The following is a 15,476-nucleotide window of genomic DNA, read 5'->3' as shown; positions in this document are numbered from 1 at the left end:
ATGGAGGCAAGGCGCTCGCTGGGGGCGGCGGGGGGGAGGCAATTAGGGAGTTTTTTACAAGACCTGTCCAGTCTGCGGTAATTAAAAGCATCATGAGGTTTAGGAAGTAGCTAACCTATTGAAGGCCAAAAGCTGGCAGATGCGCAGGGGAAGAATTACTCTGAAGTTGTCCTGTTTCCTAGGCTGTTTTCCCCTAGACTCTGCTCTGGGCTGATGGAGAATGGAGAATGATTGACTAGCCAGAGCTTCAGGTCTAACCTGCCTTGGCACGTTTTCCACCTGTCTTATGAATGAGATGTCCACAATATCCATTACTAAATATTGAATAAAACATGGATACCAAACATCCAGCATTTGCTTCCCAGGCTGGGAATACATTTGTCACCATGACCCAAGATTCATTTCACAGTGGCAGCAAGGAGGAGGATGACAAGGGGCCTCATCGTGTGGATGAGGCCCTTAGGGACATGGTGTAGTGGGCATGGTGTGTTGGGCTGACGGTTGGACACGATGATCTTAGAGGTCTTTTCCAACCTTGATGATTCTATGATTCTATGACAAGGGATCAGGAGTGAAGAAGCAAAAGAAAAATGTTTAAAGCAACTTTCAACTGTTGTGACAATAAGGAAAACCAACTGATGATATGGACACCCCTCACCTGGGCAGGAACACCCTTGCCCCATGAGATGATGCTAACACAGAGCCCAGTGCCCTCACACCTGCCCTCTCAGGATTCTGATCCTACTTGGCTTTTTAAGGTATTGTTCCTTTTATTGCTCCTTTTGGTAAAATGACTTTGTTCCCAGCTTGGTTCTGCGGTTAGCAGCAGGAATCAGCTTCTATCTTATAAGGAAAGCGAGTGATGGAAGCTCTTCATCGTGGTGACAGCAGACTGTACTAGGGTCTGCTGATCATGCCTGTCCCGTTTACTGCCTTCCTCAGGTCATAAAAAATAGTGATCACCAAATAACTCCATCTTGTCCCCCTGTTAGCTTAAGCATCCTGTTGATGAATCACAAACGGGGTGACAGCAGGCAAGACCTCTATGGTTAAAAATTCAGACTCCCTCTGCTAGCAGAGGTGCTGGCATGGTGGCGAGGCGCTCTTCATGCACACGCAGCCTGCCCTCTGGCCAGTTACATCTCCTCCATGCAGGATGCTGCATCTTGACTTCACAGCTCCTCTGCGTGGCTCCACATGCTTCCACAGCGGGATCTAGAGCACCAGCCAGCCCCCCTTGCAGGATCTGACAGCGTGCCGCCATTTGGCACAGGAATGCAGCCTGCTGCCCCCAGAGGAAATAAGGACAAAATCCTGGCCAAAGAGGGAATCATGAGAACAGAGCTAAGGTTATGACTTTCTAAATGTTTATCTTCAGTCTGTATTTGATGTCTGGATAATGAGGTGACCGGTCTTTTACAGAAACCTAAGGCAGGTTAAACACCACAGAGGAAAACAGTGGTTTTCCTGAGCTGCAGGACAGAGGATGTGCAAGACCTCGCCATTCCCCACTCACAACCTCTGTGGCTGAGGATTTCATGCAGTGTCTCTTCCTAAGCCCTTCAGATCTGAGCTCTAAGTATGGTCGATACAGCTGCACTTCTTTTTTATTTCTAAAAAGAATGGCTTTTCCTTTGTACTGTTTGCATTTTGTCATGCTGCTTGGGTTCACTCACCGTTTTCCTGAGTTTACTAAGGAAGCTGCCTGCGAAAACAGGAACGGAAAAAAAAAATTATCGAAGACTTTTATATACGGGGGAGAGATTTTTCAAAGGCAGAAAGGGGAGTCTATCAGGTTATGCACCTAAGTACTATTTATGCTCTTGAAAATCTTTCGCTTACAGTGCTTAATTGGTCTGTGCAAATCCATTGCCAGAAGAGGTAATAGACCATTTTTATAGAAGGATCAGTAACAAAAACACTCCGGGCTATTGTTCTAGAAATTAAAAAAAAATTAGGAATTATGGAAAGAATATGTTTCAGGGCATCAGCCAGCCTCTCCTGAAACTATGCAAATTCACTTGGTGAAAACAACAGCAGACACAATGAAATGAGTTGTATATGAAGAACTGAGATCTCAAATGTGATATTATGCAGAAGGTAAAGAGCCTGTACTAGATAAGTAACAGCTCAATGTGTTATCAAGGGTGCACTTTGATTTTGATGAATGTTAAAAGAACCTTTAGCCTTGAAAATAAAGAGGATAATTTCTCTCTAGGCAATGGCTGCTCATGAAAGTCATAAAATAAGAGCACTGGAGCCCTAATTTTATAGTGCTTTTTAAATGATTTTCAAATGGTCCAGCTGCTTTGTGCCACAATAACACAAGGCGAAGATATTTACACCGGCGATAACAAGCATGCATCAGCCTGCCCGAGCTGCTCTCCGCAGGCAGCCTGCGTGAGGCGAAACGCACACGGAAAGCTGATACTTGCCAATGCAGATTGATCACAATTACGCCGTGGCTAGAGCGATCCTGGGAAGCCGCTTTTTCCACCAGACAACTTGATTGTTTTTCTTGTCTGTGTCTTGCCTGCGAAGCACGGGGTGTATGCGGCTGGCGATGCTGGTTCTATTTTGACACTTGAGAGCCTGCCAGCCCTGTATGCCTCTCAGGCCATACCGTCCTTGGCAGACTTCTCTGTTTGGAAATAGGAGGGCGAATTCAACCCTGGGCTGCACCGCTGGTTTTTGGTGGGAGTTTCCCCAAGGATTCATTTGGCCCCAATGTTGGTGTTCTGACGTTGCGCTGTGTTATCTTGCACAGAAATGCACGCACGTGGCAAATGAACTCTGGGCAAATGCTACGTAGTTCTGCTGAGATGCCACCAGCATCTTTCCCCAGGTATTTTACTTCTGCGTGTTTAGGACTTAAGTCTAAAACTACAATTTGTTTTCCAGGACTGCTCTAAGATGAGAACTACCCAAGGGCGGTCTAGCTCAGCTTGTCAATTTGGGTAGTCATTTCAAAAGTCTGATTAGTATTTTATCTTTGTAGTCCCCTTGCCTTTGCGAGACATTGGCAGAAGACAGGGTACTGGGAGAAACCTGTCTTCTAAGCAAGCAGGGTAGGGTTGAAAGACCAGTTCCTTTATGAAATATTCCTGTAAAATTAAAGAACTTGGCTCTTTCTGTGTTCACTAGCGCTGGAAACACAGAGAAATTTTGGTGGGAATTTTGGTGGGAATAGGGAATTCTGAGCATGAAAAGAAGGCTAATTTATGGCTGAAAATTTATTACATTTGCTGTAAATCTCAGGTCCATAAAACTAAGACAGAGCTGGGCAGAGGGCATGGTGGGACGAAGGTACCTCTGGAAAGTCCCCGGCCATTGAGCATCTATTGTCACCAGGGTGGGAAAATTCTGTCTCCCATCTGGGTCACTTCTTGTACATGTTGGACAACATTTTTCCCCCTTTTCATTTGCTGATCCCAATGCAGCAAAACAGGTTAGCATCTTTTTATGTCCAGGGATATCCTTCAGAGCTTTAACTTTAGACAGGGGCCTATTTTCTCCTGGAGTTGAGTTTTATGAGTTTTAATGAGCAGAATAGACAACAAACTGGGAATGTATCCTAGAGGAGTATCTAGCACAATTGTTGCCTCCATTTAACCAAATGACTGAAGTGTGACTGGAGTATACGATATTCAGAAACCCTCTACCCCCTAAACAGAGAGGAAAGATAGGTTTGACGCCAAAGCCTTAGGTCATGCTCCTTTCATCTTTATCTCATATTCAGATTATCTGTCTGATGCTTCTCCCTGTCAATCTGATCTTTTTTTATTTCATAAGAGTTTACATCGGTGTATACTGTATCTCAGTTCAATATCTAAATCCTGCAGCTTGATGAAGTTGCTCGCTACTGGATAACTCTTTGGATAGCATCGCCTGGAGGAAAGTGACGGAAGATCATACGGTAAGCCAGCACAAGGGAAGCAGATCTGCTTTTTCGAAGAAGACAGTGAACCAAGATTTTCTCTTCAAAATAAAAATGAATACAAGTAGTGCTGTTCCAGGCTGCTCGGAATAGTGCCATGGTCACAGATTGCGTAAGTTCATATTTCTGCCTCACTCGCATCTCATCTCATCTCTGAGAGATCCAATTTACAGCAGCTGAGATAGAGTAGCCTCCAGGGTATTACATTCATCCCTTTCATAAATCAAGAACCACTTTTTGTTACTAGAGATCTGAGTCCAGAAAGGCAGGAAAACACATGGCATTAGGCTTTGTAAATGGCCAATTGGCATGTCTCTGTGATAGCTCTTTGCAGCTTTTGGCTGTTTCTCAAACCAAAAAGTAACAATTTTTGTGTCGTGTATTCTGATGAATCAATACCGAAAAACTTAAAAAATCAGTAGTTTCTGACTGAGAACTCAGAACTTTCTCCCCATTCACTAAAATACAGCATCAGTCCCTTTTATAATTGCTTTTTTTTTCTTCTCCTGCTACAGAAGATACACTCTGATGATTACCAGTAGACCACGTGTGATCCTTGCCACTGATGTGGACATAGTTTTGTTGGTTACTCCTAATCTTTCAGGATCCTGCTGTCCTCCTACCTGCCAATGGAGACAATGTCTGTAAGTGGATAATTAGCCTTACCCAAGTGGTTGAGTGAGGTTTAGTCAATGCTGCTAAAGTAATTTGTGATCGCTTAATGAAAGTGCTGTGTAAGAGCAGCGGCTTACCACCAGAAGAGGGACTCACCATTTGGTCTTGTGAATGTACTCCAAGGCGGTACAGAAATGTGCACCAAGGTGAACCAGGTCCTCTGCAGATATTCTGTAATAATGCATTTCCTGGCCACGGACAGTTTGGTCTCCTTTGCTTCCCCATGCAAAATGTGCTGCATTCAGTGCATGGGTGACACCAAGCCTCCTCAGGTTTTCCTTGTTACGGGCTATGGAGCTGTGGAGAATCAGGTACAAAAGCTCTTGACAAAAAGCAACTCAAGGTGTCTTGTTGCCTTGTAAGGTGTTCCTGTCTGTAGAGCCCAGTGCCCACCACGCTTTGAGACGTGTTGTGTAAGAAAGAGTAATGTAGTAAAAGAAAGGTAAAAGGTTATGATTTCTGAACATACTCAAAATATATGTGGAAAATGCAGAATCCCAAGTTATTTCACTTCTGCAAAGATAGTTTCCTGCCTATAACTTCCTATAAATTTAGCAAGTGTAACGGGCTCCATATGACTACAAAGGTATTGGGAATTACTGGCCCAAACACCTTATAAAAATGCACTTCATGAGGTAGTTCAGGTCCTCCTGTAATTGGACTTGAAATATGTATGTTGAAAGAACACACTCGGGTTTTAGCATAGCCTGTAACCATTTTGTCTCAGCCTGTAATTGTACGATGTTTCTTTGCTGGAGTGGTATTAGCCTTCCTAATCTGGCTAAACTCCAGCTGATAAGCCTGCCTGCTTAAAATTCAGCATGAAGTTTGATTTCTGCAAGATATTTTACATCTTGTGCCCTCAGTAGCACTTTTAACAATATTTTATCTTTCAACCCAAAGGGTCTTGGCCTTGGCCTGGCGTATCAGCAATGGCTGATAGCCAGGCAAATATTCAATAATCAGTTTGTTGACCACTTCAAAGTCCTCCAGGATGAAAGTCATCACGTGAAGTCAGCCATCCCTACTTTATGTTACTAGAGATATTTAACTTGTTTAAAGAAGCTGATCATCAAATTTCTGATAAAGTCATAAGGAGAAATATTTCTTATAAAAGACAGCATTAATTCTAGATTGATCTTTAATTTCCAAGTAGGTCCTCAGAAACTGCACATAAGTGGTTCCACAGAAACAAGCAGTGACAATTTATGGTACTGCTTTGGGTTGTTTTAGCTATGGCACCAGCCCTGATGCTGGCACGGGTTTGCTCAGTAACAGAAACATCCTCTGTTTATTGACGTCACTGCGTGTTGGGTTGGGCCCTAAATGCAAATCTGCTCTCTATTCCCCATTTCCACCTCAGAAAGAACCCATGAAACCTTATTCTCAGGTGTTGTTCATATTTGTCTTATTGATGGTGGCAGAATAAAGAAAATTCCAACTATAGCACTTGATAAATTTCCAGTTTCACTGATTGCAGCCTGTAACTCTGTACTTAACCTCAATATTAGTGATCAGCTGTTGCATTAGCAAACCAACCTGTTTACATTTTTATTCCTGTTAGCTGGACGTTCTCCAAATTCATCTTTTCCTTACTACATGTACATGCTGTTGTTATCTATACATGTTTTTCCCCAACATTTTTTTTTCAAGAAACAGAATGCAATTGAAAATAAACATGCAAGAGTGATTTGGAGCACATATACCCACAGGTTTTAAAAGGAGGTCTTAAAACTGCCCTTAGAGGAATGTCTAAAAGCAAATGATGGTGTTAAGACAATACAATTTCAGTGATTTTTATAGAGTCTCAAATCTTTGCTTTTACTACCTGTTGGGCTCAATTGTGCAAATCCTTATTTCTCAAATGGTTCTAATAAAGTAAAAAAGTTAATTTCCAAGTATAGTTACGAGGTTTAACTGGAAAGGCAAAGGTTGGTCTCCCAGTCTTGTCACCAAAGCAATTGAGTGAAGTATTGCATGTTGCGCTGGCTTCTGCCTTTCCCTGCCCAGGGCCAGACCAGCACAACCGTGTTTCTGGCTGCCTACCAGTGCCTACCAGTGGGCAGCCACCCTCATCTGCAGGGTGTCACGCTCCTGATTAGAAACGCGGCGCGATTAGGGAGCAGGCTGCAATTTGTAATCTGTCTTTAAAAATCTGGGTTTATTTCCCTGACGTCATCTAGCTCATTTTTAGGCTTTCCTTTTTTGTAGCTAGAAGAATGTCCACTTTTAGCTGTAGTCAATGGGCAATTAGCCAAAGGATTGTTAGTTCCTCCTATCTCTCATTTAGGAATTATCGTAATTGTACTTTCCAGATTTCCAAGTTTGCAACCTGCTGGTGGTGGAAAGAACTTGTTTTGGCATAACATTGGGCACTAGGCATGTTGAGTGCAGACGACTGCGTGCTTTTTCCGTGCTCCAGAGTGAAACAACCATCCGCACAAGTTGGAGAAATAAACAGTGAAGTCTGCTGTCATTCAGAATATCCTTTCTTTTTTTTTGTCAGAAACTTCAACTGCAAATCAAGTTGTCATACAAACAGCAAAAATTAGAATACTTTTTTTTATGTGAACATTTCCATTCTAGTTAAAATTAAACTGAGAAAGGTAAAAACCAATTGCAGTTCAACTTTAAGGCTACTCAGGATCATGAGTCTGTCTTGTGCTTTATTTGGTAAATGTTGCAGCATTTATAAAATCTGTATGTTGAATAATTATAAAATAATGCAAAGCAATAGAGAGAGTCATTCTCTTTTTAATTAATTTTATTCTGTTCTGTAGGTTTTTTCTTTAATGGACAGTCCTTTTGCTTTCTTCTGTGTTAATTTAAGTCTATTTTAAGGCAACGAAGTTTAACAACGCTAACTAAATAAAGTAGTTGGATAACATATGTTAACAAGCACTGTATTCCCCAGCCCTTCAGAATAGCTTAGCCTCAAATAACACTTACATATTGCCTATGTAGAGATTAGGCCACTCTTCACCCACGTGATTTAATTCCACCTTGCAGCTGTCCAAAATATCTGGCAGTTCCTGGGCAGAGGGAGTGCCAGGCTCAGAGCATTCCTGGGCTGAGGGGGTCTGACCGTCTTCAGGCGCTGGCCCCTTTGCTTGGCCACACGTAGATTTAGGCAGGGGAGAGCCGGCTGGATGCCGCTGCTGCAGAATCCACAGGGGAGATTTTTGCTGAAGCGTGCTCTTTGCTGCCGCTTGATGTTCCCAAGCAGGTGGCTGTCTCTGAATGCGGCACGCGCCTTGACGCCTCCCTGGATTCGCTCAGCGCTCCACCCCTGACGGAACAGCCGCAAGACTGAGAAGTCTGCATTAAGCGAATCTTATGCAAAAAACCCGCTACTCCCTCCCCACGTAAGCTATATTGCTGTGCCTGCCAGCACAGAGCTTTCCCCGTGAAAGAAATGTCGGTCAACGCAACCGAGACACAGTCCCAAATGCCTCATGTGACCCAGTTCTAATAATAAGCTACCAGGAAAGAGGGGACAGCTCACATTAGGGGTGAGGTCAAAATAAAGACTGAGAGCAGCTGTCCTGGGCCTCACCAAAGGTCCATCGAGCCCACTATCCTGCATCTGACTGTGGCTGGAAGTGGATGCCTACAGAAAATAAGACCACACAAGCATGAATTATACTGCTTTCTAACACTCTCCCAGCTTCCAGCTGGCTGCAGCTCCTGAGCTTCCAGATCTAGATGGAGTTTCTAAGTATTCGTAACCCTGAATGGATTTCTGTTCCGTAAAGTTTTCCAGTTACCCCTTGAACATTGACCGGCTTTTACCCTCTGCAGCATCCTGTAGCAAGGCGTTACACAGCTCACCTGAACGCCCTCCTCTTGTTTCAGGCCTGGCCTCTACTGACTTCATCTGATGCCCTCAGTTCTTGTACTGGAAAATAAAATTAAGGGAAATTTCCACTGGAACTTTACATGGCTCCCTTGAGGTGACACTGTGGTTCTGTGATTGCTTTAAGCAGATTTAAGTCTGCCGTAGCTGTAGCTGGGACACTCCCTTTCTCTGTGCTCTCTGCTCACAGACACACTTGCAGCCTCCGCTGAGCTGGCACAAGCCGTCATGACCCACTTGGTAAGGTGGCTCAAAATAACCAAAAATTGGTTTTCAGGTCCTCTTCAGAGGAGGTCTAGCTCTTCTTTCTGGCATAGTCCTTTCCCACAGGAGGAGCTCGTTCCTGAACCATATGCACTTTGCTGTGGGCTTTGTCAGATGGATTCTTCAGCTAAACACTAAAAAAAAGCTGAAAAGGGATAAAGGAATTAAGAACAAATTGAGGAGACACCCCAGAATGAGGCAGGCCTCTGCGCCTGTTTGTTTCGGAGGAGCTGGAAGGTAATCGGCTCCTCGTCAGGCTGGCGGTTCCCGGGAGGGTCGGCAGCCGCCGCTGCGGGGGCCCAGGTGCTCCGGCCAGCTCAGCAGGTACCAGCTTACCTTTGGGTACTGAGGTATCTTTCACAATGGGACCCCCCCTCGGCTAGGAGTTAACATTCAGTGCCTTTAGTCTCCCGGGTTGTGTAGACTCTGTTGACAGATGTGCATTTTCTGAACAAAGTGCCACGGGTGAGGCAGTATTTTTCTTTTGTTTTGGCTCCTCAGTCTAACTTGCCAAACCAGGATTTGAACTACAAGTTTTCCTGCTGATAGCGGAAAACAGTGAAGCACTAATGTCACGTCACATCGTGACCTGAACTGTGGATAGTATAAGTGACAGGTGAAAAGTTCTCTTTTCCTCCTAGCACATCACAACAGACAGCGTTTTCTGTTTTATGAAGTTAGGGGACTAATTCTACCACTTTTGCTCATGCTGACTGGAATATTTTTCCCCAAGCAGACCTGGAGCCAAAGTTAAGCTGTATGTAAGGAAGGGAGCAGAGCGGGCAGGCAGGAAATATAGGCAACACTAACTCCACAGATTAAAAACACTTCTGTGGTTTGCCAGTGCCCTTGAAAAAAGTTTCTAACTAATTCATTCCCTCCGCTGGGGTAAGTCAGTCTTGCTGCACAAGATCACTACCATGTCATCGGTGGCATGGATGCCATACTGACTCAGCTTCGCTCTGTACTCTTCTCTTCTCTACCCTGGTGAAAAAATACTCTCCCAGGATGAGCAGCATCTCCGAGAGCAGGTACTAATTTACAACAGGAGCAGCTTTCACAGCTGTGGCTTTGTGGGACAGATGTTCAGGGGCATGCAAAGCATTATCCTGATGGGAGGTTCCATTAATCTTGCTCACATGTGTCTAATTTTGCCCAGCCTAAAGCCATTAAGATGCATTATTTCACTCACATGAATTTCAGATTTTTCAATGCCATGTCTTCAAAAGGTTTCCAGAATAAAATCTACTGTAATGTGAACGAAGTATAAATTATAGTGAAATATTAACTCATATAAATCCCTATTAACTCTAATGGAGAACTTCAAAGCAAACCCAGCTCCTCCTCCACCACTCTGCTGCTTTGTGAGGTATAAAGATTGTCCTAGCACTGCTGGGTTTTAAATGTGATTTTTCTATTTGATCTTTTTTACACTACAATGTGTTCTCTTCCTCTCGTCAGTGGAGCTCTTTGGCAAGATTTAGGAAAATCTGAACAGACAGTCGCATAGACCTCTGAAAGGATCTTAAATATGCTTATTTTGCAAAGCATTTGTGTACAGTGAAATAGGGAGGGATTTCTACATTCCCATAAGTGCTAGGCAGAATCAGCATTCATGTCATAACCTCTCCAAGAATTACGGAGGATAGGGAGTCTGGGAAGGAAGAGGTTCAACTCACAAGTCACCACTATTTAAGTCTTCTAATAACCTTGCAAGTCTCTTCCAGCAGAGAAGAAAATGATCAGAACTGATGCTTCAAATGCCAACAAGCAAGCAGAAATGTATTTACTTAATCTGGCAGGGAAGGTTTATAAGGTCAACCAATCAATAAATCAAACCAGTAGCACAGGGCAAAAATAGATTTGATTATCGCTTCATGGTTCACCACAAGGTAACAAGCTAATTTTCAGGCAGAGTGGTAGCATGAATTTCAAATGCTGTTGCTGTATTAAAAATCACATTGGTTTAAGTACCGATTAATTGGCGATAGGAAAAGTGACATCTTCAAAACAGCTTAAAATTAATTTGTATCAGTTAAGCCTAGCCATTGATGTAAGCTAACTAAGTTCCTACCTGATGTTAAACCAGGGAAGATTCAAAGCCACTTACACAGAACTGACTTGGGATAATTTGGAGGAAGAGTGAACTGATGAGTTCAAGCTTACAAAACACTTTGAAGATCTGACATCTTTTATTTAATGTCCTCAACATACTACATAACATACATTATCTTGCTGAAAACATATTTACACAAGAAAAAGTTTGTGGGTTTGCTGACTCAGAGACTGCAGAGAGCGCTGCACAGAAGTTTATTCTCCCAGTATGGATCTTCAGGCTGTCACAGCTTTCTGTAGCACTGCAATATTGAGCAGACCAGAGAAAGAGGAATGTTTCTATAGCAATGCCTGGGCTCTTAAGAAATTGCCCTCGCCACATCACCAGGCCTGAAACACGAAAAGCTTTTCTTAGGAGAACATGCACATGAGAGCTGTAACCAAACCAAGGAAGCTGGTTATGTTACACGCCCAAGTAAAGGGGACTCAAACGTGTTGTACAGCTAGATGCGATTATTGAACTTGCCTCTGGCATTAGCACAAACCAGGAGCAAACTCAGTCCATCTTAACCACTGCAGTGGAGTCATCTGGTAGCACCATGCTAGGCACGGCAGCTCTGCAGCGCACAGTGCTTACGGTGCTCATGTTGGCTGCGCTGGTCTTGGAGGAACTGAGCTGTCAGAATTAATCCACTTACAGGTCTGTTGACTTTTTTCTTTGAGGCACAATTTTCTTCATTTTTTTCAACATGCATTGATCATAGGGAGCTGTATAGGCACAATGGCTATGAAGGCTGAAACTCAGAAAAGTGAATGTAAATGGGTTTGCCCTGTCAGCAGTCCTTCTTTTGGCGTAGCTGAACATCCAAATTTTGCAGGTGTTTCAGAAAGCCACGATTGGGTGAAATCCATCGATGTTCCTTCACTGTTTTGATGGCTCCAACCAATGGGAGGTGGTGTTTTATCATGAGATCTGCTAGGACTAGGGAAGCTGACCTGCTTACTCCAACTGCACAATGTACCAAAATTTTAGCTGGTTAAAAAAAAAAACAAACCACAAATTATAACCATAGAAGATAAGCAGTACAGTGGATGAAGTTTAATTTAAAGGGAAGGCAAACCCCTTCTGCCTTCTCCAGCTTGGTCAGAGTAACACCGCAAACATGATGTATTTCTTACGCTTCTAATAGATCACATGAACTGCTAACAATTAAGTCTAATTTGCAATTGTTACACTCACTTGTATGAGAAGTGCCATGAGATCCCAACCTGATCTCAGAAACACTGGTAAATCAAAGAAAACCCTGTTGAAGTAATGAAGTAGTTCTGTTGTAAGCAAGAGGAAAATCAGACCCATTGGTTTCAGAGGGGCTTACTTAGGTGAAGAAGAATGCTAAAATCTGGCCTGAAAGGATGGCACTAACGCATTAGCCACCAAGAAAAATGACTGGCCTAGTACCATTGCATAATAAGGCTATTTGCTGCGACTGTAATTCTCTTTTGAAGGCAGAACTTGTGATACAGACTGAGACAGCTCCATTAATGCCAGTTTACTCATGCTAAGAAATGGTCTTTTATGTAATACAGGTTAATTAGTATTTTATTGCACCAGTGCCAAGAAGCTCAGTCTCTTGTGCACACGCTATAAATCTCCTTGGGTAAAGGTAGATCTTCTCCTTGGGGGCACAGCCCTGCAGGCCCTGTTCACGCAAGAAGCTCATCTGCAATATATGAGCCTCTTCATGCAGTTGGTGGCTGTAGAAATCAGGACTTTTGTCTCTTTATTCATTTGTTCTTACAAATATGGTTGCCATAAGAGGGTCTCAAAAGAGGGTGTCTATTTTAAATGTGTATTTTTGCTTCTCCCTTTTTGAACCAGCCTTTCCTTCCAGATATTCTTCTCTCTACTCTGCCTCCTCTCCTCTCTGCCCCAGTCTCTCTCTCCTGCATTGTTCATCCTTTTTCTCACGTCAACTTTTTGGGACCTAGTTAGAGCTACACACACGTACCCAGCGCTCTCTCCTCCCACCACCCACTGTGCAGGTGACCAGCAGTTAGCAGGAGACCATGGATTGCTTGTCCACCACTGAGCTTGTGGAGCAGACCTGTTATGAGAGGCTAACTCACAAAAAAATGCGACCAACGATAATTTCGTACCTCCTGGCGTGTTCAAGGCATTGTGGATAAATTGTGCTGCAGAGAAAAAGAACTGGCTTATATCAAAGCTTGGGAGGTCGTGGGCTGGTACACCATAGTAATTAATGGTCGCTCCGTAAAAGTCCTGGCCTCCGTGGCTGTATGCTGTGCCGTGGGCAGCATTTAAAACATGGGTCACACCCATCTTCCACAAAACAAATCTGTTGTGAGCTGTTACTCTAAGGAAAAGACAAAGACAAACAAATTGGGATGGGTGCAGAGATATTCACGGAGCAGGAGAAGCTCTGCGATTGCATGTCCCAAGCCATTTGCTGGAGCATCAGCCTCTAAGGGCGTTGCTTCTAAGGGCTGACCGAGAAGCAAGTACCAGCTTAGTCATAATTTTATCTTGGAAACCGTGCTGTCTGCAGTGTAAATGACATCAATTAGCAAAACTATGAGCTGTCTAAAGCCACATTTAGGAGGCACACTAACAGACAGAACGTACGGCGAAGATGTGTCTGTAAAGCTGTACTTACAGGTCTCCCAAGAAGAGATTAGGCCATACTTCATCAACGTGGTTGCAAGAGGGCCGCCCGGTGTTCAGGAGCTGCTCAATTTCTTTAAGGGAGGGGACATCCCCTGTGCATGCCCCAGCACCTTCGGGTCCCCGGAGGCCCCGCGCCTCCGCCCCAGACATGCCGAGAGCCAGGGAGAGACCCCACTCCCACCGGCCAGAGGCACGGCGCTGCGCGCTGGGGTGCTGCCAGCCCCCGGGGCGGTCACGGGGGAGGCCGGGAGATGGGCTGGGGCAGGTGCCGGGCAGCAGCTCCTGCCGCCGAGCCACGCCGCCCCCGTGCTGCGGCGTCCCCCGAACGCCTCCCCAGGGCTGGCCACTCGCCTGTGCGTTGCCCTGACAGACACAGCCCGTTGAAACAGATGCATGTACCGAACCAGGCCTTACTGGTTCCTTACCGGTTCCAGTCAGCTCCCCAGGGCTCTGCTGCACAGCAGCCTCGGCGCCAGGGGTGTCAGCCGCATGTGGCAGCAGCCCCCTGCCCGCAGGACACCCACCAAGACACGGCCGTCACCACCCTCAGCAGTGTCCTCGACGCAGCAGCCGCAGTCAGCGAGATCTGGCTGTTCATCACAAGCGCTTAAAGGCCCGATAAAGGAAAAATAGAAACCTGCCCAGTGCAAGAGGAACGGCAACTATCTCCCAGTAACAACTGGCTCCCAGTTACTTTGAGGTGCTTAAAAATACAGCTGTGAGAGGGTCAGAAATGCACCAGCGCGTCCTACTGACGTGGTCACCAGGAGGTTAAACACCAAGTTGATGATGATGTCTTGCCTATCACCAATAATCTAGAGAAATGTACTTTTTGAAGCTGCTGTTTTTTCACCAAGTAAAATTATCTGAGCCTAACTGTACGTTATACATTTAATCTTTTCTATTGCAGTCACTGCTTTCACCAATGTGTTAATACAATACACCTGCCACATATTGTATGCTACCTCCCTCTGTTGAAAAGAGAACAAAGAACGTAAGTATAATGGTTGTCAGGTGAAACTTGTAAGCCACTGAGTTAGTTTATACAGGAAGGTCTGGTGAGCCACATGTTGGAGACCCATCATGTCAAATTGTAATATTAGTGGGTCCTTTCAAGTACAGCAGTGCCTGTGCTTCTGGTCTGCAGGGTGTCTGACTCCTGGCAGGGGGCTGCAAAGCTGTCAGTGACGGAGCTACAGGGCAAAACACAAGAAATGCTGATGCTCTTTGTAAGCTTTGCAGCTCACATGCAGAGCACAGTTCTTCTACCAAAGGAGTCTGGAAGAGAAGGTGACCCAAGAGGAGAAGCTTGCTGCTGATATTATCCTCTGTAGAAAAAGGGTGATGAATGGAAAGAACCCTTGGTCAGGTCTGAACTACCTTTATTCCACATGCACTGATTTACTATGATGGAGAGAGGGTTTGCTTTATCTTATTCTATCAAGAGACATATCATGGAGAGCCATTTGAAACCAAGTATTAAAGTCTGGACTAATTCACTCCTATGCTTAGGAGTACTCGAGGTGAGAGATCACCCTAAAACAAGGCAATAGTTTCCAGTATCAGAGGGCAAAAGCTATGTGCGAGAAAAAAAAAAAGTGACTTTGTTGAAGCAGAGTCTTTCATGAAGCAGAAACTGTTAAAATTCTGTGGGTTTAGAGAAGAAACTGTTTAAAAGCCTCCTGTATACAAAGAGACTGTTAGTTCCCATTGCCATATACGTTCTGCCCTAAAAGGTGAAATAAGAGAAACCGCAAGCAACAGTGCTACCGTGCTTATTTAGAGGGGGCAGTGGGACATGCAGCCAGGCTCTGCTGTGAGTGAGGCAACCAGCTGGCCACATCCAGCAGAGGAGAGAACTGCAAAAATGGTTAAAGTTATACTTCAAGCACTATGTTACCGTGTTTTTCTGTTTTGTTCTTCTTTTTTCCTTCAGTAAACTAGTGCTTTTTAAGCTGATCGATTTGTGCTCATGAATGAGGAAGACTAACTGACTGAGCAGA

At 44.4% G+C, this 15,476-nt stretch overlaps 1 protein-coding gene and 1 long non-coding RNA gene across 2 annotated transcripts; one reads left to right on the top strand and one right to left on the bottom strand.

Moving 5' to 3' along the window:
- Positions 1–1,535: 1,535 nt before the first annotated feature.
- On the top strand, positions 1,536–7,160 carry LOC142084587 (uncharacterized). The gene is made up of 4 exons (XR_012674396.1): positions 1,536–1,579; positions 3,843–4,049; positions 4,453–4,581; positions 6,928–7,160. It is a non-coding gene; the product is annotated as an uncharacterized LOC142084587 (long non-coding RNA).
- A 4,299-nt stretch (positions 7,161–11,459) lies between these two features.
- Positions 11,460–13,623, bottom strand: DUSP13A (dual specificity phosphatase 13A). The gene is made up of 3 exons (XM_075155434.1): positions 13,463–13,623; positions 12,945–13,162; positions 11,460–11,820 (listed from the first exon to the last, which is right to left on the bottom strand). The coding sequence occupies exons 1-3, from the start codon at positions 13,621–13,623 to the stop codon at positions 11,621–11,623; spliced, it is 579 nt and encodes a 192-aa protein (XP_075011535.1). The 3' UTR covers positions 11,460–11,620.
- Between the last annotated feature and the right edge of the window lie 1,853 nt (positions 13,624–15,476).

The sequence above is a fragment of the Calonectris borealis genome, chromosome 7 (assembly GCF_964195595.1).
Source record: "Calonectris borealis chromosome 7, bCalBor7.hap1.2, whole genome shotgun sequence".
Classification (NCBI taxonomy): Eukaryota; Metazoa; Chordata; class Aves; order Procellariiformes; family Procellariidae; genus Calonectris; species Calonectris borealis.
This window is presented reverse-complemented; position numbering and strand designations above follow the sequence as displayed.